This window comes from Entelurus aequoreus, linkage group LG05, assembly GCF_033978785.1.
Source record: "Entelurus aequoreus isolate RoL-2023_Sb linkage group LG05, RoL_Eaeq_v1.1, whole genome shotgun sequence".
NCBI lineage: Eukaryota > Metazoa > Chordata > Actinopteri > Syngnathiformes > Syngnathidae > Entelurus > Entelurus aequoreus.
The window spans coordinates 12,520,895-12,533,238 of NC_084735.1; the positions used below are offsets into that span (position 1 = coordinate 12,520,895).

The 12,344-nt window shown below is 40.1% G+C and overlaps 1 protein-coding gene across 5 annotated transcripts in view; it reads right to left on the reverse strand.

Moving 5' to 3' along the window:
* The window catches only part of mier1b (mesoderm induction early response 1b, transcriptional regulator), a 48,338-nt gene that overhangs the window by 2,942 nt on the left and 33,052 nt on the right, over window positions 1-12,344 (reverse strand). For 4 of the 5 annotated variants that reach the window (XM_062047094.1, XM_062047096.1, XM_062047095.1 and 1 more), the window contains exons 11-12: window positions 7,807-7,934; window positions 3,090-3,217 (exon numbers count right to left, since the gene is read on the reverse strand). In XM_062047094.1, the coding sequence (XP_061903078.1) occupies window positions 3,090-3,217; window positions 7,807-7,934 (256 nt within the window). The remainder of the gene's footprint in view (window positions 1-3,089; window positions 3,218-7,806; window positions 7,935-12,344) is intronic. The other variant, XM_062047097.1, reaches the window with a different exon arrangement.

The following is a 12,344-nucleotide window of genomic DNA, read 5'->3' on the forward strand; positions in this document are numbered from 1 at the left end:
GAAGACGTGTTGGTGGGATTGAGGAGGTCTTCGAAGTATTCCCTCCACCGATCCACAACATCCGCAGTCGAGGTCAGCAGAACACCATCCTCACCATACACGGTGTTGATAGTGCACTGCTTACCCTTCTCCTGAGGTGGCGGATGGTGGTCCAGAATCGCTTCCAAGCCGTCCGGAAGTCGTTTTCCATGGCTTCCCCGAACTTCTCCCATGTCCGAGTTTTTGCCTCCGCGACCGCTGAAGCCGCACACCGTTTGGCCTGTCGGTACCTGTCCGCTGCCTCAGGAGTCCTATGAGCCAAAAGAACCCGATAGGACTCCTTCAGCTTGACGGCATCCCTCACCGCTGGTGTCCACCAACGGGTTCTAGGATTTCCGCCACGACAGGCACCAACTACCTTGCGGCCACAGCTCCAATCAGCCGCCTCGACAATAGAGGTGCGGAACATGGTCCATTCAGACACAATGTCCAGCACCTCCCTCGTGACATGTTGAAAGTTCTTCCGGAGGTGGGAATTGAAACTCTCCCTGACAGGAGACTCTGCCAGACGTTCCCAGCAAACCCTCACAATGCGTTTGGGCCTGCCAGGTCTGTCCGGCATCCTCCCCCACCATCGCAGCCAACTCACCACCAGGTGGTGATCGGTAGAAAGCTCCGCCCCTCTCTTTACCAGAGTGTCCAAAACATGAGGCCGCAAATCCGATGACACAACTACAAAGTTGATCATGGAACTGCGGCCCCGGGTGTCCTGGTGCCAAGTGCACATATGGACACCCTTATGCTTGAACATGGTGTTCGTTATGGACAATCCGTGACGGGCACAAAAGTCCAATAACAAAACACCACTCGGGTTCAGATCCGGGCGGCCATTCTTACCAATCACGCCTCTCCAGGTTTCACTGTCGTTGCCAATATGAGCGTTGAAGTCCCCCAGTAGAACGAGGGAATCACCCGGGGGAGCACCCTCAAGTACTCCCTCGAGTGAATCCAAAAAGGGTGGGTACTCTGAGCTGCTGTTTGGCGCGTAAACGCAAACAACAGTCAGGACCCGTCCCCCCACCCGAAGGCGGAGGGAAGCTACCCTCTCGTCCACCGGGTTGAACTCCAACATGCAGGTTCTGAGCCGGGGGGCAACAAGAATTGCCACCCCAGCCCGTCGCCTCTCACTGCCGGCAACGGCAGAGTGGAAGAGAGTCCATCCCCTCTCGAGAGAACTGGTTCCGGAGCCCTTGCTGTGCGTCGAAGTGAGTCCGACTATATCTAGCCGGAACTTCTCCACCTCGCGCACTAGCTCAGGCTCCTTCCCCCCCAGCGAGGTGACGTTCCACGTCCCAAGAGCTAGCTTCTGTAGCCGAGGATCGGACCGCCAAGTGCCCTGCCTTCGGCTGACGCCCAGCTCACATTGCACCCGACCTCTATGGCCCCTGCTATGGGTGGTGAGCCCATTGGAGGGGGGACCCACATTGCCTCTTCGGGCTGTGCCCGGCCGGGCCCCATGGGGACAGGCCCGGCCACCAGGCGCTCGCCGTCGTTCCCCAACTCCGGGCCTGGCTCCAGAGCGGGGCCCCGGTGACCCGCGTCCGGGCGAGGGAAATCTGAGTCTCGGTTCTTGTATTTCCATAGAAGTCTTCGAGCTGCTCTTTGTCTGATCCCTCACCTAGGACCTGTTTGTCTTGGGAGACCCTAACAGGGGGCATGGAAGCCCCCGGACAACATAGCTCCTAGGATCATTGGGACACGCAAACTCCTCTACCACGGTAAGGTGGCAGCTCAGAGAGGAGCATATATACACATATATATAAATATATATATATATACACACATGTGTATATACATACATATACACATGTGTGTATATACATACATATACACATGTGTGTATATACATACATATACACATGTGTGTATATACATATATGTATGTATACATATATGTATATATATATATATATATATATATATGCATACACATATATATGTATACATATATGTATTCATATGTATACATATATGTATACATATGTATACATATATGTATATATATGTATACATATGTATATATACATATATGTATGTATACATACATACATACACATATACATTTTATATATATATATATATACATTATATATATATATATATATATATATACTTTATATATATATATATATGTATATAAGTACATATAAAGTATGTATATTGTGGAAAAAAGATGAAAAGTAACCTAAACAGTTTTTGGACGTTTCCAAAGAGACTGTAGTCAGACCAATGTGGTCTGTACATGATGCAAGGCAAGAGTGCTAATACCGCACCACCTTAGCTCACCCTTTAGAGCACAGCTGTAACTTCCTGCAACTAAAGCTGCAGAAAATAGTTCTTGTCAGGTTTCTGTATGTTTACATGTTCTCACTTGGCAATATTTGCTTACACTTTATGAAGCATTTCTTACATATTCAGGATTTTTAAGAGCTTACTAAGTGTTAAATATGATTTTTAAGAGCTTACTAAGTGTTAAATATGATTTTTAAGAGCTTACTAAGTGTTAAATATGATTTTTAAGAGCTTACTAAGTGTTAAATATGATTTTTAAGAGCTTACTAAGTGTTAAATATGATTTTTAAGAGCTTACTAAGTGTTAAATATGATTTTTAAGAGCTTACTAAGTGTTAAATGTGATTTTTAAGAGCTTACTAAGTGTTAAATATGATTTTCAAGAGCTTACTAAGTGTTAAATACGATTTTTAAGAGCTTATTAAGTGTTAAATATGATTTTTGAGAGCTTACTAAGTGTTAAATATGATTTTTAAGAGCTTACTAAGTGTTAAATACATTTCCTGTGACAGCTGAGGGAATATCATCACAGCAAGTTAGATTTCAACTCATTTATATATTTCTCTCCTGGGCTTTCTTTTTTCAAGAGGTCATAAAGGGGGTGTGGCTTAGGGCAACAGTAAGCAAGGGGGTGTGGCTTAGCATGTACTCCCTACTATCAATTTTGACGGACTGATGAGCACTTTGAGACGTGTTATTGAACAGTCAAGTGCAATACCAATCAAAGCATGTGTTGGGTGTGATGGTGGTGGACTCACCATTGTGACCGCTGCTGTCCTCCTTCTCCGAGTGGCTGGCGCTGCTGCTGGACGTGGTGGGAGGAGGCGACGCCGCCCTGCTGGAGGCGGCGCTCTCCGTCTCGTCCAGTAACCTGTCCATGTAGTCTCTGATGGCACAGTATACTACCTTACTTTCACTTCCTCACACACGCTTTGCAACATCCATCTACCCAGAAATAGGGGCGTCCCACACAGATACCGATGTAGATATCTGCTTGCATGTAAACTCTCCGATACAAGCGGTCCTGCAGCGTGTTTAATTGAATAAATAGTGTTTACTTGTGTGTGATATCATGTGCGATACAAGCAGTCCTGCAGAGTGTTTAATTGAATAAATAGTGTTTACTTGTGTGTGATATTATGTGCGATACAAGCGGTCCTACAGCGTGTTTAATTGAATAGTATTTACTTGTGTGTGATATAATGTGCGATACAAGCAATCCTGCAGCGTGTTTATTTGAATAAATAGTCTTTACTTGTGTGATATCATGTGCGATACAAGCGGTCCTGCAACATGTTTATTAGAATAAATAGTGTTTACTTGTGTGTGATATCATGTGCGATACAAGCGGTCCTGCAGCGTGTTTAATTGAATAAATAGTGTTTACTTGTGTGTGATATCATGTGCGATACAAGCGGTCCTGCAGCGTGTTTAATTGAATAAATAGTGTTTACTTGTGTGTGATATCATGTGTGATACAAGCGGTCCTGCAGCGTGTTTAATTGAATAAATAGTGTTTACTTGTGTGTGATATCATGTGCGATACAAGCGGTCCTGCAGCGTGTTTAATTGAATAAATAGTGTTTACTTGTGTGTGATATCATGTGCGATACAAGCGGTCCTCCAGCGTGTTTAATTGAATAGTGTTTACTTGTGTGTGATACAAGCGGTCCTGCAGAGTGTTTAATTGAATAAATAGTGTTTACTTGTGTGTGATATCATGTGCGATACAAGCGGTCCTGCAGCGTGTTTAATTGAATAAATAGTGTTTACTTGTGTGTGATATCATGTGCGATACAAGCGGTCCTGCAGCGTGTTTAATTGAATAAATAGTGTTTACTTGTGTGTGATATCATGTGCGATACAAGCGGTCCTGCAGAGTGTTTAATTAAATAGTGTTTACTTGTGTGTGGTATCGTGTGCGATACAAGCGGTCCTGCAGCGTGTTTAATTGAATAAATAGTGTTTACTTGTGTGTGATATCATGTGCGATACAAGCGGTCCTGCAGCGTGCTTAATTGAATAAATAGTGTTTACTTGTGTGTGATATCACGTGCGATACAAGCGGTCCTGCAGCGTGTTTAATTGAATAAATAGTGTTTACTTGTGTGTGTGATATCAATCAATCAATCAATGTTTATCATGTGCGATACAAGCAGTCCTGCAGAGTGTTTAATTGAATAAATAGTGTTTACTTGTGTGTGATATTATGTGCGATACAAGCGGTCCTACAGCGTGTTTAATTGAATAGTATTTACTTGTGTGTGATATAATGTGCGATACAAGCAATCCTGCAGCGTGTTTATTTGAATAAATAGTCTTTACTTGTGTGATATCATGTGCGATACAAGCGGTCCTGCAACATGTTTATTAGAATAAATAGTGTTTACTTGTGTGTGATATCATGTGCGATACAAGCGGTCCTGCTGCGTGTTTAATTGAATAAATAAGTGTTTACTTGTGTGTGATATCATGTGCGATACAAGCGGTCCTGCCGCGTGTTTAATTGAATAAATAGTGTTTACTTGTGTGTGATATCATGTGCGATACAACCGGTCCTGCAGCTTGTTTAATTGAATAAATAGTGTTTACTTGTGTGTGATATCATGTGCGATACAAGCGGTCCTGCAGCGTGTTTAATTGAATAAATAGTGTTTACTTGTGTGTGATATCATGTGCGATACAAGCTGTCCTGCAGAGTGTTTAATTGAATAAATAGTGTTTATTTGTGTGTGATATCATGTGCGATACAAGCAGTCCTGCAGCATGTTTAATTGAATAAATAGTGTTTACTTGTGTGTGATATCATGTGCGATACAAGCGGTCCTGCAACATGTTTATTTGTGTGTGATATCATGAGTAATACAAACAGTCCTACAGCCTGTTTACTTGTGTGTGATATCATGTGCGATAGTAAGTGGTCCCGCATCGTGTTTACTTGTGTGTAATATCATGTGCGATACAAGCGGTCCATGCATCGTGTTTACTTGTGTGTGATATCATGTGCGATATAAGCGGTCCTGCAGCGTGTTTACTTGTGTGTATTACCATGTGCGATACAAGCGGTCCCTGCACCGTGTTTACTTGTGTGTGATATAATGTGCGATAGAAGTGGTCCTGCAACATGTTTGTGTGTGATATCATGTGCAATACAAACAGTCCTGCAGCGTGTTTAATTGAATAAATAGTGTTTACTTGTGTGTGATATCATGTGCGATACAAGCGGTCCTGCAGCGTGTTTAATTGAATAAATAGTGTTTACTTGTGTGTGATATCATGTGCGATACAAGCGGTCCTGCAGCGTGTTTAATTGAATAGTGTTTACTTGTGTGTGATATCATGTGCGATACAAGCGGTCCTGCAGCATGTTTATTTGTGTGTGATATCATGAGTAATACAAACAGTCCTACAGCCTGTTTACTTGTGTGTGATATCATGTGCGACAGTAAGTGGTCCCGCATCGTGTTTACTTGTGTGTAATATCATGTGCGATACAAGCGGTCCATGCATCGTGTTTACTTGTGTGTATTACCATGTGCGATACAAGCGGTCCCTGCTCCGTGTTTAATTGTGTGTGATATGTGCGATAGAAGTGGTCCTGCAACATGTTTGTGTGTGATATAATGTGCAATACAAACAGTCCTGCAGCCTGTTTACTTGTGCAAAGCTGCACAGTCAGTTAACATCTACATGTTATTTCTTGTATTTTAGTAGTCATTTACCAAAGTAAACATGGTAAGCTATGCTGTATGCTACTGGGAGCAAGCAGCTACTACTAGTTTCATGTAACTAATAATTGACCAAATATTCAGTCTAAAACACAGTATTTGTCAATATAAACAAATAATTACAGTTGCGTATTACTTACACATAAGATGTCTCCGATGCATTAAAAAGTAACTCGTAACAAACGTGTCCGCATCATTCAACTTGAGCTTCATTTCATGAGGTGTTGCCAAAAAACTAATGACCACTACACTTCACATCTGTGATAAGGTTAGCATTGTTTTTTGATGAATTCCACACTACAAAACAATACAAGTGTGTACTATAATTTGTGCCGATATTGTATCAGTGTAACTTGGGTATCGTACAATTCTATTGGTATCGTATTAATAAAGAAACAGTTGGGACACCCCTATCAAAGGCTGTAAGCTAACAAATGGATGTGAACCTTTGACAATAAAAGGTAAGGTAGCTCTTTACTGAACATATTGAAGAGGACTTAGTAACAATACTTTGATGACTTGGTAACAATACTTTGAGGACTTGGTAACAATACTTCGAGGACTTGGTAACAATACTTTGAGGACTTGGTAACAATACTTTGATGACTTAGTAACAATACTTTGATGACTTGGTAACAATACTTTGAGGACTTGGTAACAATACTTTGAGGACTTGGTAACAAAACTTTGATGACATGGAAACAATACTTTGAGGACTTGGTAACAAAACTTTGAGGACTTGGTAACAATACTTTGAGGACTTAGTAACAATACTTTGAGACTTGGTAACAACACTTTGATGACTTAGTAGCAATACTTCGAGGACTTAGTAACAATACTTTGAGGACTTGGTAACACTACTTTGAGGACTTGGTAACAATACTTTGAGGACTTGGTAACAATACTTTAATGACTTAGTAACAATACTTTGATGACTTAGTAACAATACTTTGAGGACTTGGTAACAATACTTTGAGGACTTGGTAACAATACTTTGAGGACTTGGTAACAATACTTTGATGACTTGGTAACAATACTTTGATGACTTGGTAACAATACTTTGAGGACTTGGTAACAATACTTGGAGGACTTAGTAACAATACTTTGATGACTTAGTAACAATACTTTGAGGACTTAGTAACAATACTTTGAGGACTTAGTAACAATACTTTGAGGACTTGGTAACAAAACTTTGATGACTTGGAAACAATAATTTGAGGACTTGGTAACAAAACTTTGATGACTTAGAAACAATACTTTGAGGACTTGGTAACAATACTTTGAGGACTTGGTAACAATACTTTGAGGACTTGGTAACAATACTTTGATGACTTGGTAACAATACTTTGAGGACTTGGTAACAATACTTTGAGGACTTAGTAACAATACGTTGAGGACTTGGTAACAATACTTTGATTACTTAGTAACAATACTTTGAGGACTTAGTAACAATACTTTGAGGACTTAGTAACAATACTTTGAGGACTTGGTAACAAAACTTTGATGACTTGGAAACAATAATTTGAGGACTTGGTAACAAAACTTTGATGACTTAGAAACAATACTTTGAGGACTTGGTAACAAAACTTTGAGGACTTAGTAACAATAATTTGAGGACTTGGTAACAAAACTTTGTGGACTTGGTAGCAAAACTTTGAGGACTTGGTAACAAAACTTTGTGGACTTGGTAGCAAAACTTTGAGGACTTGGTAACAAAACTTTGATGACTTAGTAACAAGAGGCTTACGTGACGCCAGGGTGAAGGTTGTATTTCCTTTTTCCAAGTCTGGTTTGCTGTGCAAAGAAATCATAACGCTCAGACTTCTTCCACATGTAATAAAAGGCCACACATTCTCCTACAGACCTAGTTCTCACCTGTAATTCAGCAGACATGAAATGGTGGTTATTACAAGTGTTTTAACACAAAAGGTCAGCATGCAACATCCAACACTTTAAATGTGACCTTCATGTCATGCTCGTGGAACATTCAGTGCATCTGCAAACTATTCACAGCGCTTCACTTCTGTCCTACATTTGATCTTACTGCCACATTCCAAAATGGAATACATTCATTAATTCTCCTCAAAATTCTACACACAATACCACAAAAATGTAAACTTTTTTTTTTTTTTTACAAATGTTTGCAAACTTTTTAAAAATAAAAACCTAAGGAATCACAAACTTAGTTGATGCACTTTTGGCAGGAAGTCCACTCTCCAGTCTTTTTGAATGCAATGCCACAAGCCTGGCACACCTATCTTTGGGCACTTTCTCTCATTCCTCTTTGCAGCACCTCTGAAGCTCCACCAGTTTGGTGCACAGCCATTTTCAGATCTCTCCAGAGATGTTCAATAAGATTCAGGTCTGGACTCCGAATGAGCCACTCGAGTGGTCCTGAAGCCATTCTTTTGATATCTTAGCTGTGTGCTTAGGGTCTTTGTCCTGCTGAAAGATGAACCGTCGCCCCAGTCTAAGTTCAAGAGCGCTCTTGAGCAGGTTTTTATCCAGGATGTCTCTGTACGTTGCTACATTCATCTTTCCCTCTATCCTGACTATGTAGTTTGTCCGTTCATGCCGCTGAAAAGCACAGCATGATGCTGCCACCACCCCGCTTCACTGTAGGGATGATATTGGCCTGGTTTCCTCCAAACATTCACGCCAAAGACTTCCATCTTTGTCTCATCAGACCAGAGAATGTAGTTCCTCATGGTCTGAGAGTCTTTCAGGTGCATTTTGGCAAACTTTTTGACTAAGAAATGTCTTCTGTCTGGCCTGATTGGTGGATTGTCCATCTAGAAGGTTCTCCTCTCTCCACAGAGGAACGCTGTAGTTCTGACAGATTGGCCATGGCCTTGGTCCTGGTGGTTCCAAACTTCTTCCATTTGCAAATGGAGGCCACTGTCCTCTTTGGGACCTTGAAGGCAGCAGATATTTTCTGTACCCTTCCCCAGACTTGAGCCTGGAGACAGTCCTGTCTCTGAGGTCTACAGACAACTCCTTGGACTTCATTCTTATGTTAGCTCTGCCATGCACTGTCAGGTGTGGACCGTATGTATAAACAGGTGTGTGTCTGTCCAAACAACTGGATTTAGCACAGGTGGACTCCAATGAAGCTGTAGGAACATCTCAAGGAGGATCAGTTGAAACAGGATGCACCTGAGATCACTTTTGAGAAAAAGTCTAAAAAAAAAATTAAAAAAACTTTTACATTGTCATGATGTGTGTAGAATTTTCAGGACAAAGATGATTTGTATTCTATTTGGAATAAGGCTGTAACATAACAACATTTGGAAAAAGGTGGGTGCTATGAATACTTCCCGGATACACCCAAGTTCACTCTTTTTAGTAGGGCTGTCTTCAAAAAGTTGAGGAGTCGATTCAGACGTTAAACCCGTCCTCACCCCCGCATTGATTGTGTTCATCATGTTGTCTTTAAATATTACTCAAATATTCTTGTGTGCAGACTAGGGTTGTACTAGTATAGTACTGCAATACTAATGAATCATATTTGGTACTATACCACCTCTAAAAAGTACCGGTTCCCCAGAACCCTTTTTTTTTAACGGGCATGACAGCGCATCATCGTCACGTGGTGACATTTCCAGTTTTAGGAGCAGAGGAGCATGTTGGGCAGCGCACACACACAGAGTACTTACAAGCAGACACAGTGTGTAGACAGAAAAGGGAGAATGGACGCATTTTGGTGTAAAAAGTCAAGATAAAGGTGAAGTTATAACACTGAAACACCTTCAGGAAGAGCTGCTTTAAGGCATGGCTAGCTAGCTAGCAGCTAACATCCATCCACAGTGTTTTAGCTACTTCTAAATCACTAATCCTGGTCTCCATGGCGACAAAGTTAGTTTCTTACAAGTAACATTATCACTGGTGAAATAGCTAAACATGCTTCACTACACACCGTAGGAAGATACAATAGCTCACCGGCATCACAGCTAACAAAAGCTAGCGCTCCTGAATGTAAACAAACGCCATGGGTGGATCTACACCTGACTCAGTGGCCTAGTGAGATCGGTAGGTTGTGAGTTCAAACCCCGGCCGATTCATACGAAAGACTATAAAAATGGGAGCCATTACCTCCCTGCTTGGCACTCAGCATCAAGGGTTGGAATTGAGGGTTAAATCACCAAAAATGATTCCAGGGCGCAGCACCGCTGCTGCCCACTGCTCCCCTCACCTCCCAGGGGGTGAACAAGTTTTCACCACACCTAGTGTGTGTGTGACAATCATTGGTACTTTAATTTAATCCACTGTAATGATACAAAGTACAAGAGCGTATCCAGTCGATACTACAATGATTACACCGATATTTTTTATTGTCACAAAATCTATTTTCCTTTTTTTAAACTTCATATTATGTTTATAAAGTCAGTAAATATGTCCCTGGACACATGAGGACTTTGAATATGACCAATGTATGATCCTGTAACTACTTGGTATCAGATCCATACCTAAATGTGTGGTATCATCCAAAACTAATGTCAAGTATCAAAGAAGAGAAGAATAAGTGATTATTACATTTGAACAGAAGTGTAGATAGAACATGTTAAAACAGAAAATAAGCAGATATTAACAGTAAATGAACAAGTAGAGTAATAATTCATTTTTTACAGTTTGTCCCTCATAATGTGTACAAAATAATAGGTGTATAAATGACAATATGTTACTGCATATGTCAGCAGACTAATTAGGAGTCTTTGTTTGTTTACTTACTACTAAAAGACAAGTTGTCTAGTATGTTCACTATTTTATTTAAGGACTAAATTACAATAATAAACATGTTTCATGTACACTAAAATATGTTGTTAAAATAAAGCCAATAATCAAATTTGTTTAGAAAAGTATGGTACCGGTACCAAAACATTGGTATGGGGACAACCCTAGTACAGACCAATAGATTTTAGAGAGCAAAAGATAATGTAGTTTGGGATATCTCCTCAGCCTTCCTGGTGTGACGTCAGGTCTTTAATAAAACAGCTGGTCCTGTTTTGGCCTCCCACATCTCTTATTATATAAACGATGTTTGTCTGCACACAAAAATATTTCCCTTCTAGTGTTGGGAGAACGTTTCAGACAAATGAGGCTGGTCGGGACGCAGCTTGCCCTGGAGGTGTAGTTCTCCTCTTGAAAAAGATAAAGATCAAAGATCCTTCCGCAGGTTCACATACAGAAACTTTCTTCTATTTAGTCAAGTTTGATGTCCTTGAGCCAAGTTTAAAACAAAGATCCTTCCGCAGGTTCACATACAGAAACTTTCTTCTATTTAGTCAAGTTTGATGTCCTTGAGCCAAGTTCCTCACAAACTGTCCTTTAGCCTTTTTTTGAGCGGGGAAAAAGTCGCAAATGAAACTTAGTTGACTTTAATGCAGGGATGTGAAAGTGGTTTTCATTGAGGGCCACATGGCAGTTATGGCTGCCATCAGAGTGTAACAGTGAATAATAATGTAGGAATTTGCCTCTGGATTTCATTATTCATTATATAAATTGTTTTACGTAGACTGTCCATTTTACAGTAAAAACTTTACATTTACAAAATGTTTCTGTAAAATACGGTTTTACTTTTTTTTTTAAAAACATTTTAGGGTAAATGTAAAAACAGTACAACTGTTTTTGGGTTGGTTTTTACAGCAAAAGCTGGCAGCTTAGTTGCCAGAATTGTTGTGTTAAATTGACTTTGTTATTACAACATTATATTGTTCATTGAAAATTCTGGCAACTTGGCTGCTAGTTTTTCTACCGTAAAAACATTTACAGTAATACACCGTTAAAAACAAGATTTTACAATCAGAAACTGGCAGCTCAGTCAACAGAATTTTAACACAAAAAACGGTAATAGTTTTTATAAATTTACAGTAATATGCTGTAAAGAACAACGTAACATGTATTGTCATTTTTATTAATTTGATGCGTTGTTTGCTGTAAAGTTAAGTATTTTTATTTAGACAAAAACATGTTTGGAAAGTATGATAATATACTGTAATATTTGTTGCAATATTAAATACTATTAAAGTTTAAAATGCATGCAATTTCAAGCAGTACATATATTTTTTTCTGTCAAAACGAAAAAAATCAATTACATTTAGTGAGAAAATAAGAAGTACTTTATAGACATATCATTTCCAGGTGTTTGCGGGCCAGATCTGGCCCCCCGGCCTTGAGTTTGACACCTGTGCTTTAACGTAAGGAAGTAACGATAAACGGTAATAATGATAACCATGGTAAAACTACAGACGGTTAGAATTTGTGTTTTAAATCATAATGATCAAAAAT